This window comes from Ictidomys tridecemlineatus, chromosome 5 (genome assembly GCF_052094955.1).
Source record: "Ictidomys tridecemlineatus isolate mIctTri1 chromosome 5, mIctTri1.hap1, whole genome shotgun sequence".
In the NCBI taxonomy this organism is placed as follows: domain Eukaryota; kingdom Metazoa; phylum Chordata; class Mammalia; order Rodentia; family Sciuridae; genus Ictidomys; species Ictidomys tridecemlineatus.
In genome coordinates this window covers 146839137-146861529 of record NC_135481.1, presented here as the reverse complement: position 1 = coordinate 146861529, position 22393 = coordinate 146839137, and the positions used below count along the sequence as shown (strand labels likewise).

The following is a 22393-nucleotide window of genomic DNA, read 5'->3' as shown; positions in this document are numbered from 1 at the left end:
TGCACAGAATGGGACACTGTTGTTGAATGTTACCACAACCCTGTGAATTGAAGGGAACATTCTCAGCCCCCACATAGAGGGGAGGACAAGGGTTTTCAAGTGACTGGCCTAAGACCCCACAACTGGAGCATGGGAGGGTGTTTTTTGCAAGGTGATGAGTGGGCGGGGAGTTTTGTTTCTGGTGGTGAAGTTTATGTGATCTGTAACTCATTCATTCTCCTCTGCACTATGGGAAGAACATGCACAACAGACTTTTCAGCTCTTTGGATTGAAGCCTTGAGAAAGGGCACAGCTGTGCTCTTTTGCATCTGGGGCAGGGGTCAGGGGCTGCTGGCAATGGGCAGCGGGAGGTGAGAAGGAAAGGCTTGTGGGTCTGCCCGAGCCCAGACATCGGTGATCTGAAGAGGTGGCACCTCATTTCTGACTTGATAGGCTCTCACTTTAAATGTATTTCTATTTAGCAATTTTCTCTGTGTTTTACAGATTTCATATGATGACAATATATTGGTGTCCTAACAAGAAATAGTAACTATTAATAATAAACTTTTCAATTAATTAGCCCTCCTCAAGTGATGTGGTACCTGGTGAAAGCTTGGGTCATGAGTCTTTAACTACATTTTGTCAAGGGTGGGGGCCACCTTCAGCTCTCTGCCTCCTTTGGAGGTAAACTTGTGTGTCTGTCTGGGGTTTATGCTCAATCGGTGTCATAAAGTCCAAGGTGACATCTTTCAGGCAAGCTTTTCAGCATGTAAGCCTGTCCACTTTGCTTCTCTTTTTTGCTAAATGTGAAACCCAAGTGTGCTTAGGTGGGAGTTTTGGCGTGTTGGTGTTGGCAAAGCCTCCTCATTGCTTCTGGACTGGCAGGGGCTGAGCCAGGTATGAGGACTTTCCTATCGGGTTTGAGTGTCACCCATCCAGTCCTGCAGAGGCTTCTGTGAACAAAGGGGCTATAAAAACCCCAGGTCTTTGACATAGCCTTGACCTAATGACTTTACTACCAGGTTAGTAAAAGATGTGCCTGCAGGAGTCCCTCATTGCACAGACTGTCAAAAGCTCTAAAAATATTGTTCGTCCAAATATCAGCTGCTCCCCCCACCCTTTTTTAAGCATTTAACAATATTCGGGTTATAGATCTTCAACTATAATTTGCATAATGTAAACATACGACTCTTAGAAATCTGTTTCCCATTTGTTCTGGACTTAATTTTTGGTTGCTTTAAAGAATACTCCATAATAAATATTCATAAACTCTAAGAAATCTCACTGCGGACCCTTCCTCATATGTAATAATACTTTAAGTAAAGTTTCCAAATGTTTTCCTGGCGCTGTGGACTCCACTGTGATTTTACATGATTTCAAAAAGGTGTTCAGGTGTTCCTGGAGCCTTGTGTTCTTTAATCCAATATTTCAAAGTCCACATGAATTGCACATCCCGTGGCTTGAAAGCATGTGGACCCGCAGCAGCCTGTGGTGTCAGAGACCCACTTCACAGCTTTGACAAGTGTGTCACTTCTCCCCTGTGCTTAGCAGTAAGTGACTGTGGAAAACCCTATCACTGGTCCCTTTGTCATTTCCTTGCAGTTCTGTTGCATGCTTGTGTGTATGTGTGTTTCAGTGGGAGGTATAGGAATCAAACTGTTGGATCAGCCTTGTGTATGAGTTAATTTTTGATAAGCTGCTGGAATCCACCACTGTAATATCCAGTGACCTTCTGAGCCAATGGAAAACATCCTGGAATTTCGAATTCCCCGATGGCACACAGCTAATGTTCGTGGCAGTCTGCTAAAATTTAAGTGGCTAAACGTTTGCCTTTCACTTCTAAGAAACTGTGAAGGCACTTCCCACAAAGGTGGTTTGAGAAGGAGTCACCCTTGTCCCTGTTGCTCCTGGAAGGTTTGTTCTTTACTGCTTTTCTGCATAGAGGCTGGTTTTAGGTCCTCTGAAGGGACATGACCAAAGACTACCAGGAACCTCCCTTCTTGAATCACCTCTGTACATCCTGAGGGTTTTGCCCTTCACTTATTTCCTCTGGTTTTATTTCCATTATTTATTAAGTATTAGTTGATCTTAAGTATTTGCAAAGACTCAAAAATAATTCCTCACATCCAAAGAGATGTGACCTTTTTCTGATCCTCTGTATTAAATCATAACCACTTATCCTCACCTTCAAGGTCACCATCAGCTGGTGGCCTTTCGCTTTTCTAATTTCTTCCTTCGTCTGCATGTGTAATAGGATGAACCTTGACTGGGAATCCTGATTCTATTAACGGCCTGCATGTTCTGGATAAATTAGATGGCCTCTCTGAGCATCAGTTTCTTCATTTGCAAAACGGGGACATCTTACCTACTTCCCAGAGCAGCTATGAGAATGAAATGACTTGTGGCAGAAAATGTGATGCTTCGTTACCATCAGGCAGAGTACAGGCCTGAAATGAGCAGGGTTCCCATATTCTTCCACCGTGGTACACCTTGGCGTCTTCTTCCTCTCTCCTTGTGTGTTGTGTTAAACGCAGGATTGCAGGGCGGGAGGCCTGCTCAATAGCTTCTGGCCAAACTTTGTCACTTTGAATTCTCGTCCTGACACATTCTGGTTGACGACTCCATGAGTAGGAAGGCCACGTCCAAGGCTATGTAGTCTGTTTTTGAGTTACCCTAACTATAAGAAGTCAATTCAAAAGCACCAAGTAATCAAGGTGGGCTGGGGAGGATGTGACCTTACCTGGCTTAGAAGATAGTGGCTCTCGTGGAGCAAGTGCAGTGAGTGCCAACAGAGAAGGGAGATGCTAGTGGGCAGCTGAGGGTGCTCTGGGCCAGCTTGATTGGAAGGATCATGTTCCTGCTCATTCAGAGTTGCATTCTTTGCTGCCACAAGATGCTAATCCATGGAGCATAGCAGGGATGGTGAGAGGGCTCAAAACTTTCTAAGTTTTGGGGGAACTTGGGCTGTTCTGCTTAATAGAAGGGCCTAGGGGGGTCTAGAAGTTCATGGCTGAGATCATTAGGACCAGTGTTTTCCAAGATGATTTTAGGAGGTGCAGCTGAATTTCAGAGGGAGAAAAAAGAGTGATTTTTGAACTTATTTCAATTCTAAATAGATTGCTTTTATTTCGATTCTAAATATGTCATTTCCATTTCCTGATAATAAGCCCCATTAATGGTTTGACTAACATTTATTAACACCTCTTTATAAACACAAAAAGACAGTAGGTCTCCTGGTTGAATGACCTTTGCTGGAAGTGATGTTTTGTCTTGGTCAGATTTACTGTTATCATTACAACATATAATGCTTCAGGGATAGTAAGATGACAGGTGCTGGACAGACACATGGTCATGGAGGTGGTGTCTGGAAAGCTGTGACCTCTGCACCCCAGGATAGCCTGTTCTATTTTAGGGCAGCCCAACCATTAGAAAAGTCTTCATAAGAACCCAAACAAATATGCCCATTTGTCTTCTCCATTGGGGTGCCCCCCAACAGGGCCATCCAGGTAGGTGGCTTCTCTATTGGACAGCTCTTCTCATGTTTGGGGCTAACTGCCTTATCTCCAAAGTCTGTTCATTTGTTTGTTTTTTAGATCACATGTCTCTCCTCCATTTGTTTTTCCTGTGATGTGGGCTCTACAGCGTCACACACTGGGTCCTTCTTGCAGACCTAGGTTTCTTTTAGAACTTGGCATCTGTGGTAGTCAGTTTTCTATCACTATAACAAATTCCTGAGATAATCAACTTCAAAAAGCAAAGGTTTATTTTGGCCCATAGTTTTGGAGGTTCCAGTCCATCACCTGGAGGACAGGTAGGTCTCTGGTGGGGAGGAGCACATCAGGGTGGAGTGTATGGTGGAGCAAAACTGCTTCTCTCATGGCCAGCCAACAAGAAAGGAAGATATTTGAGGAAGGGTGCCTCAATCCTCTTTGAGGACCCCCCAGATGACTTAAAACCTCCTTCTAGGCCATACTTACTAAATGCTCTACCACCTTCTAATAGCACCATGGGCTGGGGACCAAACCTTTAACACATTCAAGATCCCAGCTATAGCAGCATCCCAATCATGTCATGGGTGCTGTAGTGGAGAGGGCCTGAGTTTTGGAGTCACTTAGACCTGGATTCCATTGGCTCTGCCCTTATGAGTGGGGAACCCTGGTCAGGCATTTGGTGTCAGTCTCTGAGCTTCATCATCCTGCCTTGCTAGGAGGGTGGTGCTGGCCTGGCATCAAGGCATCACCAGTCAGAGTCAGACTCTGTCTTTACTGAGAACCAGGGTGACTCATGGGCGGGTCTCAGTGTGAGGAATGCTTGTGCTGAGAACAGGGAGATGCATATGGTGGACGGCAAGAGTGTTCTTCACACTTGGACTGAACACTCTGCTTCCACAAAGCTATCTCAGTTTACCTTGGCTTTTTAGCAGAACCAATGCAAGGTGGACTTTCCCCAGCTGGTGGTCAGCTCACCAGCTATATGCCTGGACCACCCAATCTCTGCTTTCATGCTTGTTATTAAGACATGACTCCATCTTTCAAAATTTGGGTTGTTGATCTTCAGTCCTAAGGAGGACTTTACTTCTTCTATTCTCATTACAGGTTCAACATTCTTAATCCAAAAATCTAAAATCCAAATGCTCAAGAACCTGAAACTATTTTTTTTTTTTTTTGGTACCAGGGATTGAACTCAGGGACACTCAACCACTGAGCCACATCTTCAGACCTATTTTGTATTTTATTTAGAGACAGGGTCTTATTGATTTGCTTAGTGCCTTGCTTTTGCTGCGGCTGCCTTTGAACTCATGATCCTCCTGCCTCAGCCTCCCGAGCTGCTGGGATTACAGGTGTGTGCCATCGTGCCTGGCTGAACCTGAAACTTTTTAACATGAACACTATACCATAAGATTCCACATGTGCACAGACTTTGTTAAAAAATATTTTTTAGTTGTAAATGCATCTTTTATTTTATTTATTTATTTATATGCGGTGCTGAGGATTGAACCCAGGACCTCACACATGCCAGGCAAGTGCTCTACCACTAAGCTACAACTCCAGCCCCCAAATGTGCACAAACTTATTAAGTATGTTGTATAAAATTACCTCTAGGCTATCTGCCTAAGGTGTATATGAAACATAAATGAATTTCAGACTTGAGTCCCATACTGAATATATCTCATTATGCATATGCAAATATTCCAAAATTTAAAAAAATCCCAAAACCAAAATACATGGGTTCTAAGCACATGGGATAAGAGATATTCAGTTTCTCTATATAAATGTACAAAAACATAAATAAATAAACTTCTATGTAGGAATAAATAGCTTTGTTGAGATATAATTCATATACCATGTAACACATCTATTTATAGTGGTTTTAAGTATATTCTCAGAGTTGTGTATCCATCATCTCAATCAGTTTTAGAACATTTTCATTACCCCTGAAAGAAATCTAGCTTCTCTTATTTATCACTCCCTCCTGCCCCTCTATCATCCTTAGCCTTAGGCAACCATGGATCTACTTTCTTGCCCTATGGGTTTGTCTATTCTGAACACTTTCTATAAATGCAATTGTAAAATATGTGGCCTTTCATGTCTGACTTCTTTCACTTAGCATGGTTTCAAAGGCCATCCATGTCATAGCCTGTTTCACAACTTCATTCATTTTTTATGGCTTAGTATTATTGCATTTTGTAGGTAGATGTACTACACTTTGTTTATCCATTTGTCAGTGAATGGGCACTTGGATGTTTCCACCTTTTGGCTGTTGTGATAATGCTGCTATGAAGATTTATGTACAAATTTTTGTGGGAGTGTATGTCCTCATTTCTCTTGGGGATCTTGAAGTGGAATTGCTGGATCACATGGTAGCTGTATTTAACCTTTTAAGGAACTTCTAGATTGTTTTCCAAAGCTAATGTATCCTTGTCTAGTCCCTCCAACAATGTAAAAGGATTTCAGTTTCTCTACATCTTAGCCAACACTGGTTATTGTCTCTCTTTTTGATTATGATCATTCTAGTGGGTGTCAGGTGGTACCTTTGGGTGTGGTTTATTTGTACTTCCTGGTGATTTATGACACTGACCATTTTTACATTTGTTTATTGACCATCTTCCTTGAGAACTCTATACAGATCCATTGCCCACTTTTAAAATTGGGTTATTTATCTTTTTATAATTAAATTGGAACAGTTCTTTACATATTCTGGAAACCAAGTCCCTTATCTCTGAATACAAGTCTCTCATATAATTTGCAAATTATTTCCCCATTTTTGTGGGTTCCCTTTTCAATTTCTTGTGGTATCCTTTGAAGTACAAAAGTCTTTAATTTTTACTATGTTTGATTATTTTTGCTTGCTGCTGTGACTAAAAGATCTGACCAGAACAATTTTAGGGGAGGAAAAGTTTATTTCAGGACTCATGGTTTCAGAAGAATGACTGCATGGACAGCAGGCTCTATTCCTTGAGGCAGAGCATCATGGCCGAGTGTGTGGCAGAGGGAAGCAGCTCACATGAGGATCAGAAAGCAGAGAGAAAGACTCTGCTCTCCAGATACAAAATATGTACCCCATAGCCATGCCCCTAATGAACCACTTCCACTAGCTGCACCCCATCTGCCTTTAGCCACCACTCAGTTAATCCCACCAGGGATTAATTCACTGATGAGGTTAAGGCTATAACCCAATCATTTCTCCTCCAAACCTTCTTGCATTGTCTCACATGTGAGCTTTTGGGGGACAGCTCACATCCAAACCATAACACTGTTTTTTTTTTTTTACTTGTGCTTTTGGTGTCATATCTATGAAACCATTGCCTGATCCAAGGTTGCAGAGATTTATGCCCATTTTCCTATTATATTTTACATGGGACTATGATTTCATCTTATTGAAGAGTAGATTTTTCTTTTTAAAATTTTTTTTAGCTATACATGGACACAATATCTTTATTTTGTTTTATTTTATTTTTATGTGGTGCTGAGGATCGAACCCAGGGTCTCTCACATGCGAGGTGAGCGCTCTACCACTGAGCCACAACCCCAGCCCCAAGAGTAGATCTTTCTATCCACTCTGGACGTTTGCTAGGGCAGAGGGGATATTAGGTGAACCAGGCGTTGGCTCTAAGACAGGCATTTCCCCCTGACACATTGGTTCACACCTGCTCTTTCTGGTGTGTTCCTGGCATTGCATGCTTTCAGGCAGTACAGACTTCAACCTCAGGATTGCATTCCTGGTTTCTAACTGCTGGGATGCAAATTTGCTGAATCTAGAGACTAAAGGTAGCTAACTCATGCTTCTCCTTCCACTATTTCCAGCTACCTACCTTGCTTCTAATTTGACACTTGCCTTTCCAATGAAGGTAGTCCTCTGTGGCAACCAGAGTACCTGGCCTTTCCCCCTCAGTGTTCTCCCCTTGGGGTCTTGCAGCCTCCCCTGGTATTCCCCTTGTTTACCACCTTCCCAGCCTGCTTCAGTTTGCCCAGTGCTCCCTCCCTCCCCATGTTCTTCTTACAGGATTGTAATGGGTCTGGGAATCTCTCTTTGGTTATGGGGTCCCTTGTGCCCTCCTTCACACTGTAGTATCTTTATTTTGGGGGGTACTGGGGATTGAACCCAGAGGCACTTCCATTGAGCTACATTGTCAGCCCTTTTTATTTTTTATTTTAAGACAGGGCTTTGCTAAGTTGCTGAGGCTGTCCTCAAACTTTCCATCCTCCTGCCTCAGCTTCCCAAGCCACTGGATTATAGATGTGCCCCACTGTGCCCTGCTCTACTCTGTAGCATCTTTTTAGCCCAGAACCCTTTCTGGTGACAGCCCTCTCTGCAAGCTTCTGGGCCCCACGTGTAGTTTTTCTAGACCATCTCTTCCTGTTGCCCTTGTCAGGAAACTTGGTGATTATTTTGTCAGATTTTCTTTTTTTCCAGCTCTCTGGATAAAGTGTATCTGTCTGATATACTTTTTCCCCCTACAAAACCCAGTGGTCAGATGGTCAAAGGGCATGGAAAAGAATATTCCAGATACTAATGAAAGATGGCAAATTGTAATTGAGTCACATGACAGAGACAGTGCCCCAGTGCCATAGGTTTCTGGAATGAGGAGACTCTTGGGTATTTCTAGGAGTAGAGAGGAACCATTTGTGGTTCCTGCCAGAAAGGTGGCATTTGGGCTGAATACAGGGCATGAGGTCTGAGAAGTTGCCCACTGACCACTTCCCCAGCACCCCTTGCCCTGTCTCCTGGTATCTGGGCTCAATGATGGTGGTTGCACCTTGTGCTCACAGAGGCAGGCTCCTCTGCCCTGCAGGACTAGGGGCTCTGGAGCTGCAGTAACAGGCCTTCCTTCACCCCAAGCATCTCCCAACCTTGTAGGGTCTAGCTATGAATCATTTTGTCTCTTCTTGAACATTCTCCAGTTTTAGTTCACAAAATCTTTCTATTATAGTCCCAGACCTTGCTTGCATGAAAGCTATGCTGGAAGTTAAGATAGAAGGGAGCCCAGAGTTCAAAAGATGCCTAGTGACATTGCACAGGATTGATGGGGCTAGGGCTGGAGGCAGGGATTGTGGCTCTGGATCTTCAGTGTGTAGCAGAATGCCCTGCCTGTGATTGCAAGGTAGGAGTCATGGAACAATAGTGGGAAAGAGAAGACGGGGCAGAGGGAAATGAGGGTGAAGAAAGTTTTGGCTTGATGCTCGTGCCAACCATGCATGGTGATTTGGGAGTAAAAGCATAGAGTGAGGTCAACCTGAGCTTCTTCCTGAAGGGTCTATGGGACAGAAAAGGCAATGAGGAGTAAGATTCAGCAGTGGGAGTAGGCGTCTGGACCCAGGTCCTTCTCTGGTTGGTACCTGGGCTGTAGGTGTACTGTGGGGAATATCACTTTACAGTTCTTCACAGGTCACTATTCATGGTCCTGGTCATTTCCTGTGGTTGACTATAAACTCTGATGGGAGTGGCCTGGCACTTGGATCCTCGGAGCTCTGTTGGCTATGTTGGCTGGCCAACATCCCCAGAGTATGTTAACTAAATGCTCCTTAGGTCTTTGCACAGAGAAGCTGTGGGATACGGAGGTGATCAAGGAGAAACAGAAAGCAGACACTCACGGAGAAGGAAGACTAAAGTAATAGCATTTTAGGCATCAACACACACGGACTTCCCTGATTAGGATGTCTGTCCCTGCAGCCGTCTCCTAGGACGTTTTGTGACCGAGGGTAATACTCACCCTTAAAATTGCTGCTAATTTATGTACAGTTTTCAGTGCTTGCACGTCTTGTGCATCCTGAGAAAAACAAGCAGGGAATTGAAAAATAACGAGTTTTTCCAGGAAAAACATGCCCATTATATTCTGCAGTGACAGCTAGAGCCAAGGCAAACACTCAGATGAAATTGGAGCCGCAGTGTAGCCTGCCTTCTGAGTGGCTGTCGTGGGCCAAGTGGGATTGCAACACCCGTGGGCTTGTGGCCAGCCCCGCTCTGGACCATGTTTGGGGCAGGTGGTGGGTCCAGAGACGTGGAGTGGGGGGTGATGGTGGATATGAGCTGCACTCCTCGGTGCCTTGAACTTCCCAAGAACAAGCAGGCATTTCTGGTGCGCCTCACCCCTGTGCAGGATGCCCAGAGTTGGGGGATGAGGTGGGAAGGCTTTGAATTTCTGACTCCCAGAATGGGACCCTCTGGAACAGGGGGAGAGATGAGTTCATATCAGCTCTATCTAGAAGAATGAGCCTATGGACTCGATTCAACGAAATGTAATGTAAACATCAAACAATGTGGTCGGATGCAGTGGAGGGTAGAGTCCAAGTTTCAGCATGTGGAGAAAGCAGGGTTCCTGGCTTTGGAGTGCGAGGCTGTGCAGACCCACAAACAGAGGATGCAGAGCGGGGGGTTTCCCCTGAGCCCACATCAGGGACCCCCTGGTTAGCATGCACCTGTTGGCCTCCATGGTCCTGTGGACATCGTATCTTTCTGTTTTAGCCTGTGCTCTGTTTTTGGATGATGCAAAGATAAACGTCAGCCTGGGGCATGTCACATCATCCTACCTTCTGCCCTGGAGGAGCCCTGCATAAAAGTAAGCTTGACATTTCAGAGGAAAAGAGCTCTGGGTAGATAGTCAGCCTCCATTTAAATACTTACTTCTCTTTGGGCAACTGAGGGGCCAGTGTGGCTGTGGATGCTTGGCTAGCACCCTTGATCAGGCAGACCCCTGAGCTTTGTTTTTGTTGGGCCATGAAGGGAGCAGTTTGGGGAGTTGGTTGTGGTGATGGCAATGTGTTTCAGGAATGCACGTTGACAATAGTTTGACATTTCCTTCTTTTTTCCCTGTTAATTTATGGCATTTGCTGTGTGTTGGATTTAAGCATAGGAGAATTGTATCCTACCAAGATATGTCATTCTTACCAGGGGACTCATGGTATTTGGAAAACAGGAATGCTCCAAGGAAAATATTCCCAGTGTCAAGGCTGGGGCCTTTGTCTTGAAGGGCAGGGGTGGGGTTGCTTCTTGGAGGAAGCATATGGAACTGCAACTGGGGCCTGTCTGTTAGCATCATTCTCTGCAGCCCTGGGAAACTTGGTGAGCTTGCCTTGGTCCAGCCTGTTGATATTTATATTCCTTTCATAGAAGGACTGGCATTGGTATGGGCTTCTATTTGCCCCCAACCTCTTGCAATTCAGCTGTACTTCAGGATCCAGGCACCTCGCCTCCCCTTGCTCCATCGTCCTTGGGTTAAAATCCAGGCTCATGAAAACAAAATTGCTTAAGGCTAGAAAAGCCTGAGACACACGGGGAGGCAGATGTAAAGGCACTGCAAACCAGATGTTTCCTTCTCCATGGCAAAAGAGGCACCCAAATTCATGGGCATCTGGGGAAGTGTTTTCCTTTAAGGAAGACATCTGTATGGAAATGGTAGCCCGAGTAATTCGATGTGACAGTTGCTATGTCAACTAGAGTATTTTTCCCCTCCCCTTAAATTATTGACCAGCTCAGTCAATGTTGCATAAAAGTCATGCAATGCCTTGGAATGTGTTTATGTGTCGGCCTCTGCCAGAACTTTCCAGCATTTTTTCCTTACATGTATTTTGCTTTTGGGAAGATGGCCTGTCACTTTGGTTTAACTGTGCTCTTTTTTTTTTGGCGGATCTACATATTTCTTAGATTTGTAACGGGGCAGTGGCAGCTTAGACTCCAGGGGAGCAATAGAAAGGGAAGTAAGGATGGGGGTAACTAGGGACTTGGAGCCCCATTAGCTGTGATGAAGAAGTGCAGACCATCAGGCAGGGCATGAGCAATTTGCAGCTAGCTCGGGGAGGTAAGATATTTTTGAGTGTGGAATATGCCCCTCTTTGATTTTTCCATGATAGACAGCATGATGCATGGCCCTTTCTCTCCCCCTCAGCTCTGGGTTGTGCATCCAGTTGCCTGCTACCCACCCTCTCCTTGCTGTCTTTAATAGGCAATTTTAATTTTGTAGTTGTAGATGAACAGCATGCCTTTGTTTTAATTAATTAATTAATTGATTTATTTTTTAATGTGGTGCTGAGGATTGAACCCAGTGCCTCACATATGTAGGCAAGTGCTCTACCACTGAGCCACAACCTCAGACCCCTCTAATAGGCATTTTGAAATTGAAACCCCTAATACCTCCTTGTGGTCTTCAAGTCTTCCTGCAAAAGGTATGTGTCCTGCCACTCAAGCTGGAGAATGGGCTGCTCTCTCCCTTCTGCCTAGGACCAGTCTGGTTCCCCAGTGAGTCCTTTCTGTCCCCAGCATCTCCCTCCTCACCAGCATGTTTGCCGTAGCCCAGCTCCTCCCCTCTTTGGCTGTGTCACATGACCTCCCATTGGCCTCCATTCTCCACACTGACACTTTTTATTTTATTTTTTTAAATTTTTAAAATATTTTAAATCTTTTTAGTTGTGTATGGACTCAATGCCTTTATTTGTTTTTATATGGTGCTAGAATCGAACCCAGTGCCTCACACTTGCAAGGCAAGTGCTCTACCACTGAGCAGCTACAGCTCCAGCCCCTATTTTATTATTTTTTTTAAAGAGCAAATTTAGGTGCACAGTTTTAGGTTTCACTGTTTTAGGCTCAGGAAGACAAGGAGTATTCCCATTTATTCATACATAGTTTCCTTCTTCATCAATATTTGCACCAGTGGGATATTTGTTGCAGCTGGTGGATCTACATGGACATGACATAAGCACCCAGAGTGCATAGTTGAAATTAGATTCACTCTTGATATTGTATATTCTGTGGGTTTGGATAATTGTATAATGTTACTTATCCATCATTATAATATCATACAATATATATAATCCTTTCCAATAATTTTTTTGGGAGATTGGGGATTGGATCCAGGGGCTCATATATGCTAAGCACATCTTCTGCCACTGAGCTACATCCCCAGCCCTCAATAGCATATATATTTTTTTAATTGCACAAGGACTAGTTCCTCTCGCCTGGTTGTAGTCAATTGTTCTCTTCCTAAAACTCCATTCTGATCAAATAACTCTTACTTTCCTGGACTCTTCTCATGACTTGTTACAAAGCCAATACCTGGCCTGGCCTCTGGTGAACTTCCATGGCCTGTGCCTGCTCACTGGCTGGACACTATGTGTCTGGCCCAGGCCTGGTCTTGTAACTCTGCCCTGAGCCCTCCCAGGCAGTCCTGGAGTGGGTTCCTAGTGGCTGCTCATGTCTTGAGGCATTTGCACAGCGTGTGGTCATGACCAGGTGGCCTGTTGTAGTCCTGTTGGGCTGTGTCTTCTGTCCTGGACCCCTGATGCCAAATGTAGTGCCGGCATAGAGTCAGTGTTTGCCAAGGGCATGGCAGGCACTCCTCTCAGTCCTGCAGATAATGCAAGGCCAGAAACATTGGCTCTGCTGTGGCCTTCCCTTTCCATCTGCTCCTTTCTCAGCACAGTGCGTTGGCCTGTCCTGCTGTCCCCTCCCCTTCTCTCTCTTTCTGCCAGCCTTCTGCCCAGGCCTGGCCCCTGCTCTGCAGTCCTGTCAGTTCTGTCTTCACCTGTGGCATAGTGCTTAGAGCAGGGCCCTGGGAACCAGTGAGCCCCATGCAGGCTCACATCCATCACCAGTGCTGCTGTTCACAGGCACAGGGCTGTGAGCAGGTCTCTTAACCCTTCTAAGCCTCACCTAGGAAACAGAATCAGACTGAGAACCATTCTGTGAAATACTAAACTTGGCATTGTGGCTGGCGCTTGGTGAGTGCTTGGACATGTTGTGCTGGATATTATCATTTTAAGTCAGTAATTAGATGGTGTCCCTCTGAAGCATAATGACTGTAGCTGTCTACAGAGTCCCGTATTACCTGACTGGCCTCATCTCCCTGAGTCCTCCCTACGACTTTGGCTCTTTCTGCAGTTCCCATTCATGCCCTCTTACATCTCTGTGGCTGTCACTTCCCCCACCTGGGGTGGTCCTCTCCCCCTACTGCTGTCTGGTCCCTTCTTCTGGCCCTGCTCAGGGCACCTGCCCTTCCAGCCTCTCTGGTTCTCAGTCTGAATGACCTGCTTCTCCTCCCTGCTTTCCTACCGCACACAGCCTGCTGCTCTGACTTTATTCTGTTTCATGTCCTGGGTTCCAGCCCTTCCTCTAAGTTGGAGGTGTCCTAAGCTGGAATCCAAACTGAATTCCTTGAGTGAGTGTTGTATGTGCTTTCCTGTAAAAGACAGACAGATGTTTTTTATGTAAACAGGAGCAGAAAGATGGTCTTGGGGAGAGAGAGCTCCCAAGGGAGAGATGATGTCTTACAAAGTGCATGCCTGATGTTGGAAATAATAATAGTTTTTTTTTCCATTTATTTTTTCTTTTGCATTCTCAAAGCAAGATTTGAAGCAGGTGGAGGAAATTTCTAGAAGCTATTTGAAATTTCCCAAAACCTTAAGAAAAACAGTTTGGTGAGGTGAACTCTCTCACTGAACCTGCATGAGAATTGGGGAGAGGGCATTGTGGTCTCCATTTGACAGGTGGGTGAACCTGTCAGGAGGGGATGGGTTCAGGTCACTGGTAACTGGAGGAGCCAGAATTTGAGCCCTGTCTGTCTCTGAAGTCTGAATTCCTTTCCCTGCACCAGCAGCTACCCAGGGTTGTATCTAAAATGCCTCATGTGGTCTTGCTGTCCATTGGTGCTGAGATCTGTTAGACTTGAGAGTGAATGAAGCTGGCGTCTGGCTGAGCCAGAGTTTGCAGTTGTTTCTTTTTTATTAGTTCTCACTGGCTTTCCCTGATGTTTGGTTTGTCTAAATATGGCCTTGGACTTGAAGGGCTCTGTGCCTCTGCTCAACGTTATCCCCACCTGTCCGCAGTGCCTTACCTGGTGTCTCTGCCTGTTGAAACTTTACCCAGTGATCTAAAGTAAGTGAGCTCTCTGGGCACTTGCAGTTCCCCTCCTCTGGGTCCTTATGTCAGTCAGTTCTAGGATCCATCATGCCCTGCCCTGTGTTGGAATCGCTTGTTTAACTCTCTCTCCTTCTGCATTCTGCCAGCTCCCAGGGATCAGGATGGAGGCTCATTCCCCAAGGAGTGAGGACACGCTGTTTGTGCAGTCCACAACTCAGCCAAGCAGAGCTGAATTCAGTTGATCTTGCTTCACCTTGGGTACATCTGGGCCACTGAGAGTTTGCTTAGGGACCTCACTGTCTTGTTTTGGAAATCTGTGAGAGTAATAGAACAAAATCCATTACTGACATCTTCCTTGTAGTCTGTGTCACCTGTCACTCAGAGGGAGAGGGAAATTTTGTTGGCACAGCAAGACTGGCTCTTCACAACACCCTGCTGGTTGGTCTCACAGTGGCCTAACTTGTTGCATGTATCCGGTCTCTTCCCAGGCCCTGGGTAGTGGAGAGCTGGGGGATGCTGATCTGGGTGGTATTTTTCCTTTTTAAAAACACGGGATGTTGTGCTTTTTATTTTCTAACGCTTGGAGCTGGCTGGCTCCAGGATCTTGGCAGTGATGCCCTGAGGCTGGCTCTGCGGCACCTGTCAGTTCCCCCGATCCATCATTTGTCCTTGCTGAGCTTGGGGCAGCCTCTCTGCAAGGGCTCTGCTGCCATCTCTCTTTGCTGTTTCCTCTGGATGAGGGATCATGCTTCACTGATCAAAAGCTACTGCCTTCCAGAAGGCCAATTTGTGGTTTTTCAAGAGTTGGTTTTAAGGAACACGTGTTTTAGATTCTTAGATTGGATTGGACTTCACTTTTGATATTATATGCATTTAGCAGTTCAAGATGACTTTTGAAAAAAGACTTCAACCAGTTCAATCTATTTTGTGACACCTTTTGGGACTAATTAATGCTCTGCAGTGCACTGTAAAACTTGCAAGGTACCATGTGAACCTGTTTTCTGTTTGAAACTGTATTAGTAAATTGAACATCTGTGTTATGGAAACGCAATCTATTAGTAAGCAGAACATCTTAGGTTAGTTCACCTTGTTAAGCAGGAAAATAACCCTTATGGCTTTATAAAGCTACTGTAAGTTCTAGGAGGCTCCGTTTTGGAAATGAATTATGTTGAATAAATGAAGGCATATGTCAAGCATTTAATTGGCCCTGCTCTCTCAGCTGGTTCTATGAATTTTGGAACCATTGTCAGAAATGATAGTTCACCACTGACATGAAGCCGAGTAGCAGGTTAGATGCTGTTCATCTTTAGAGAAGAGGGGCTGGCTATGCCGTCTTGTTGGACACCTGGCTCCTGCCTTGTAGCCTGATCTTCCAGTGTTTTCTACTAACATTTCTTAAATAGCAGAGCAGGATAGGGAAGAAGGCCATGCCAGCTTACCCCAAGTGTTCCACAAAAAGTACTTTAAAGTCTTGAAACTTGCGTCAAATGTTACAGTGACTTGTTTTCAACTCCATGTTGATGTTTGGTGGTGAAAGTACATCTTTTAATTCTGTGACTTCTGGACCCCTCAGGCTCAGATACCTGTTTTGAGAAGCAGTTATAAAAATGTTGATAAAAGGGATATAAAAAGATATCAGAAAACAAATAATTTTGGTGTTTAAATGCAATTCTTAAGCAAGGAACGTGGGTTGAAGAGTGGAGATCCAGAGGCAGTGGCTATGATGGGGTTTACCTTTGGAATGACTGCTCAGTAGAGAGAGGCTGGGGGAGACACTGAGCTGGGGACGGGAAGAGGAACAACTTCAGTCATCTGTGGAGGAGATCTTGAGTGGGAGGAGGACCTGATGGGATGTGGTGACTGCAGCATGAGGAGGAGGAGGAGAGAATCAACTCACCAATTGGCTTTATAAAGTAGACACTGAGCCCCTACCTTGCACCAGCTCTGTGTTAGGTGTTGAGAGCTGATCTGCAGGGGACCCTCTCAGTCAACTCAGGTGATTGGTTTGGACAGTTCTGATGAGGAATCTGGGAATGTGTCCTGGTGTCTCCTTCTAAGTTATAGGACCCAGCACTATAGTGACGCTCCTTATGCAGGAATTCCTTGAGTTCCCTCAGTGCCCTCAGATAATGTAGGATTTCACTGGCTGTGGGGAGTTCTGAGTTGTGGCCAATGATTGGACTGATAAATGTTTGCATCATGTGAAAAATGTAATTCTCACCCATCAAACGTGTCAATATTGGCGTGTATCTTGTTTTCCCCACAACATGGGGATATATCTTGTCTTGCTTTGGAATCATTGATGAGCCACCTATGAAGCATCTGTGATGTCCTGTGAGAGATGGTCATGCCCTGCCCTGGTCAGTGCTCTTAGAAACTTCAGCTCTAAAAATATCATTGCTTTATCGACAAAGAATCTTTTGCACCTTCTCTGGCTCCATGCTTTTGGGATTCCCTGGTGGCTGGTGGGCTGTGACGCCATCATTTCCTCTTGGTTTTTCTCTTTAGTTGTGGCTGTTTACCTGAAGGAATCCTGGTGGTCCACAGAAGATGTACTAAGAACCTCTGATCCCACAAGAGAAGGTCTCGTGAAGGTGAGGTGATGCAAGTTTATTATTGTTATTTTTACTGTTATTACTATTATTTTGGTACTGGGGATTGTTGAACCCCCAGGGGGTGCTTTGCCCACTGAGCCACATGGTCAGTCCTGTTTGTTTATTTATTTATTTATTTTTATTTTGAGAAAGGATCTTGCTAAGTTGCTGAGACTGGTCTCAAACTTGTATTCTTCCTGCCTCAGCCTCCCGAGTCACTGAGATTACAGGTTTGAAGGTGGGCACCAACACTCCAGGCGGGCAATGTAGTTTTAAGTGAACATTCGCAAAACAGGGTTTTCAGAGTCACCATACTTCATATCGTGTTCATACTATGCAGCAGTTCACCTTTGTGACTCACTTCCTAGGACTGCCCTCACCAACTACCACAGACTGGGTGGCTCACACAGCAGACATCGATAGTCTCATAGGTCTGGGGGCTGAAAATCCAAAACAAGGAGTCCACAGTTGCTTCCCTTTGAGACTCTGAGAATATGATCCAGGCTCTCTCTCAGCTTCTGATGGCCTCAGTCTACTTGGCTTGAAGATGGCACTTGATGCACTGTATGTATCTTAGGTTTCCTCTGTGGGGATGTCTAACTTGAAATTCGCTCTTTTTAAAAGGTTGGATTAGGAGCACCCTAATGCCCCCATCTTGGTCTTTTCACCTGCAAAAAAGCTCACTTCCAAATAAGGTCACATTCAGAGGTACTAGGGCTGAGGGCCTCAAGATCTTTTGGGGAGACTCAATTCAACCCATGATACAGTGCAGCAAGGGAAATGGTAAGAGCTGGCTATGTTCAATACGTCCCTGGCTGATGGGAAGTCTGTTTTGTCTTCCTGAGTGGTCTCTCATGCCTGAGTTTGGAAACTGTCATCTCTACTGTCTCTGTTGTGTGGGAAACTTCTGCTTGATGCATTCCGACGTTCATAGGCATCAGATTCAGAAATGTATCTATCCCTGTACATTACCTCAGACTTTTAATAGGGCTTATTGGATTTCAGAATTTGTTTTGCACATGAAGAGATTGAGACTGCGTCACAGAGTGGGTGACGACGATTTAGCTGGGTATCAATTCCAGTCTCTCTGACAAGTCAGTCAGGTTTGGTGTCTTTCAAGTGCTGTAACTTTGTAGAGTACTTATAAAGCAAAGCCCTGGGATGGTGAGATGAAGGCAGGCCCAGCAGCAGCTCCTGAGAGGTTCTGGCAGAGTCCTTGTGACTGAACTATGGCTAGGACAGAGGTTAATGAGGAGGGTAGTAACCAGCCAAGAGTTTGGACAGTTTGCCTCATATCTGCCTGTTTTCATATTTATATTGATTCTTTAGGTGGAGAGAAAGACCATGCTTCTTTACAGTCTTGAAAGGGTGGGTCTATCCACAGTTGTCTGGGATGCCACTGGATGTACATGGGCTTCAATAAACATCGACCTATCAGTGTTTGTTCAAGTTCAGTTTGGAGAATAAGTTCTTGGTCTAGTTTTTCTTTTTTCTGTTGAAAAATTGTTAAAAATTTAGTTTTTTTTTTTAAACAACAGCTTCACTGAGAGGTAATGCAAATACCACACATTTCACTCTTTTGAAGATTGCAACTCAGTGATTTTTAGTGTATTCAAAAAGTTGTACATCAATTGCCACCAGTTCTAGAGCATTTTCCTTATCCCCAAAGAAACCCTGCACCCTTATGCCCCTCTTTCCCCAGCCCATGGTAACCACTGATCTCCTTTCTGCCTCAATACATTTACCTGTTCTGGACCTGCCTTAGAAATGGAATTGTACTCATGTGGCCTTTCGTGATTAGCCCCTTTCACTTAGCGTCATCTTCCTAGGTTCATCCCTGTTCTAACATGTTTAAAGGCTTTGTTCCTTTTCTTGCTTGAATATTGGTCCTTTGTAGGTACACACGGCATTTTGTTTGCCCATTCATCAGTTGATGGGCGTTGACTTGTTTCCACTTTGTAGCTGCTATGAATAATACTTCTGTGAGTGCTTTTGTGAGGACATATATTTTCAGTTTTCTTGAGCATATACCTGAGAGTGGAATTGCCAGTCATATGGTCACTCTGTATGTCAAATTTTGAGCATGTGCCAAGCTGCCTTCCACGGCCCCTGCACCATTTTTACATCCCTCCTATGGGTGTTGGAGGGTTGCATTGTCTCTATAGCCCATTAGCCAACTCCGATGCTTGTCTATCTTTTATGTTATCCACCCCAGTGGGTGTGAAATGGTCTCCCCATAGCTAAGGATGTAGAGCATCTTTTTAGTGCTCACTGTCCATTTGTACACCCTCTTTGGGAAAATGTCTGTTGAGATCCTCGGCCCTCATTTTAATTGGATTATTTGACATTTACTGTTGCATTGTAGGACTGTTTCATGCAAGTCCCTTATCACTTACAAGATTTACAACTCTTCTCTTTCCATTCTGTGGGTTGTCTGTTTTAGGTCTGGTTTTAATTGACTCCATAGGTATTATTGGCAAAGGATTTTATTTTCCTTTTCTTTTTGATACCGGGGATTGAACCCAGGGGTTCTTAACCCCTGAGCAACATCCTCAGCCTTTTAAATTTTTTTATTTTGGGAAAGGGTCTGCAAAGTTGTTTATAGCCTCACTAAGTTGCCGTGGGTGGCCTTGAACTTGCAATCCTCCTGCCTCAGCCTCCCAAGTTGTGTGTCACCATGCCCAGTAGGCAAAGGATTTTCTTCCAGTAAATTCATGATGGCTTGAGATTCAACAAAAGAGCATGAATGAACCCTAGGTGGTACCTGATGTGCCTGGGTGTGTTGTCCTGGCTCTTTTATCACAAGTGGGCCAGGTGACTACTTAGTGTTTGGTTGTTCTGAATGCTAGGGAGAATCAGATTGCTCTATACATATGTTTCAGAATGAGAGTGGAGACTTCTTTCATTTGTCATCTCTTTTGAGTTTAGATGAACAACCCCCTACCCACCTTTTGGAAATGTGACCTGTGTTGTGAACAGAAAGAACCTTGGATGCCTCTTAATAAACCATGTTGTAAAGTTATATTCCCACTGAACATGAGAAGATTTCTTTTCTTTGCTTGTAGAACTTTGTCTTTACATATTTTTTTGTTTTTCTTTTAATTACATATGGTTTTTTAGCCAGTCATTCTTCATTAATTACCTAAAAAGCCTTCTTAATGCTCTCTCTGTTAACATAATTAATGGTCCTAAGGAGGGATTAGAACTGGATCTTAGTTTTATGTTTTCGGAAATGTTTCTAAGTAAAAAATCATATGTCACACATTTCCCCCCCCCCTCTGTAAGGAAATTGAATAAATTAAGGTCATTTTGTTTTTCTTCTTTTTCTCCTGCCAGTTTTTGATTGGATATTTCCCTTCTGCCAGATGCAATCTGTTTTTGTCTTCTGGCTTCCCCTGAACTTTTTGATTTTATGAGTTGAAAAATATAACCTCCCACATCACGCCGATCGGGTTTTGAGACTAGCTAGTTGTTCTCCAAGTCTGAACTTGATTTGGTTGCCACTGTCTGAGACACAGAATGTGGCGGCTTCTCAGAGCTGAGCTTGGTTAGATTTCCACAAATCTCTTCCTCATCTAAGATCTGGCTCCAGATAAAGGTAAAATATTTTACATTCTGGGCCAATTAATAAGTTGACTGGCACTGAACACTGTGCCATTTACGAGGGTGCTGCAGGCTGCCTTATTTTTATTATCAAAGCATTTGAAAACCAGATGAGTGTTTTAGAGATGACTTCAGTGACCTCCTCCTCCTCCTTGGGCTCCTCTTTCTCAGGGGAAATTGAGGCTCAAAGAGCTGTGAATGGCTGAAGGTCTCCTAGAAAGTCTGGGTGCTGATGGTGATGATGACTGTCTAAGGGTCAAATGTTAAATAGAAAGCCAAACACTAATATCTGCATTAAACTTTGTCTTTCCAAAAGTCTCAGTTCTAACAAATAAGGGTGCAGAAGGAATCAGTGCCTGGCTGGGCCTGAGCAGGCGCACTGGCCTGGGACTCAGAAGCCCTGCCAGTTTTGCAACCTGGTTCTGCAGAGCCCTTGTCCAGATGACTCAGGTTCTTTTTGAAAGCAGGCAGGAAAATCAATAAAAGTAATCACTTACCTTCTTTGAGCTTCAATTCCTTCACCTGTAAACCAGGACCTCCCCAGCGGGTGATGAGAATCAAATGGTAGCGCGTGGGTGGAAGTCACAACCCAGTTAATGGTGTGCTGATGTGGTGGTGACACACAGGTCTGTGCACACAGCATACCCACACAGCAGCACAACATGAGGGCTGTCAAACAACAGTGTTGTAGGAGTAAAATCCCCCTATAATACTGTCATTGTGGAAATAGCTGATTGGTTTCACCTAATGAGCCACATTTGGTCCGCAGCTTATAGCTTTCCACAGGGCTGCATTCAGGAGGATCCTGAACCCACATTTGCTATACCTTGGATCTTAAGTGTCCCCGAAGGCCCATATATTAAAGACTTGGTCCCACGGTGGTGCTGATGGAAGGTCTTGGAATCTTTAGGAGGCAGGGCCTAGTGGAAGGAAGTTAGGTCATTGGTGGCATACCCTTGAAAGAAATTTTGGGACCTCATCCCCTTCCTCTCTCCTTGCCTCCTGGTTGCCATGAGGTAATTAGGCCTCTTCTGCCATGTGCTCTTGCCATGATGTACTGTGCTGCCACAGGTCCAAAGCAACAGGACCTAGTAACCATGGACTAAAACCTCTGATCCTATGAGCCGGGGTGAACTTTTCCTCTTTTAAAGCTTTTTTATCTCTGTTTTTTTGTCACAGTGACAGAAAGATGACTAGTACAGCTTCCAGGCTTAGCCAAATAGCTATGTCTGCTGTAAGTACAGGAGCAAAGTCACTGATTTTGGCCACATATTTGCCATTCATGGGCTACACAGATGCAGAGAATTTTAGCAGACAGGAGTGTGAAGTCATTTTGTCTTGTAAAGGAGAAAGCTTATAACTTCACGGGCATGATTTTGACCATAATGCAGTTTTCTTTTATATGAAAATCTGATTATAGGTAAGAGAGTTCAGCAGTGGGGTGGGCCTTAATTCTCAGTCATTCTCTGGGGTTAGGACTCCAGGGTGTGTTTGCAATCTATCACAAACTATTGAAAATCCGTTATTTTTTGATGTAGCCATTGATCTTTCCAATTATTTCCCCTCCTCTTTAGATCAGAATTCTAGGGCCAGGCCATTGTTTAAAAGGTCAGATTAGGTTTATTTCAGGATATATCCAGCAAATCTGCCAAAATGGCCTGCCCTGACCCGCCCCCTTGGAGGTAACTTCCTGTTTCATTAGCCTGTGATTGATTGTGCTCTGTCAATGTGCATTCCACATCTGTTGCCCTGGGGACCCAGGAATTGTAACTCACTCCTGGAGGCCACATTGGTGCAACAGGTCAGTGGAGACACCATGATTCACATATTGGCTGTTGAACTCAGAAGTAACCCTGTGATGGGGGAGC

At 44.5% G+C, this 22393-nt stretch overlaps 1 protein-coding gene and 1 non-coding gene across 2 annotated transcripts in view; one reads left to right on the top strand and one right to left on the bottom strand.

Moving 5' to 3' along the window:
- LOC144377676 (protein FAM169B-like) overlaps nt 1-22393 on the top strand; it is a 58263-nt gene that overhangs the window by 19978 nt on the left and 15892 nt on the right. Inside the window, exon 5 of the mRNA XM_078049069.1 lies at nt 16837-16922. Coding sequence (XP_077905195.1) covers nt 16837-16922 — 86 coding nt within the window. The remainder of the gene's footprint in view (nt 1-16836; nt 16923-22393) is intronic.
- Nucleotides 6938-7010, bottom strand: Trnaa-cgc (transfer RNA alanine (anticodon CGC)). The gene has a single exon. It is a non-coding gene; the product is annotated as a tRNA-Ala (tRNA).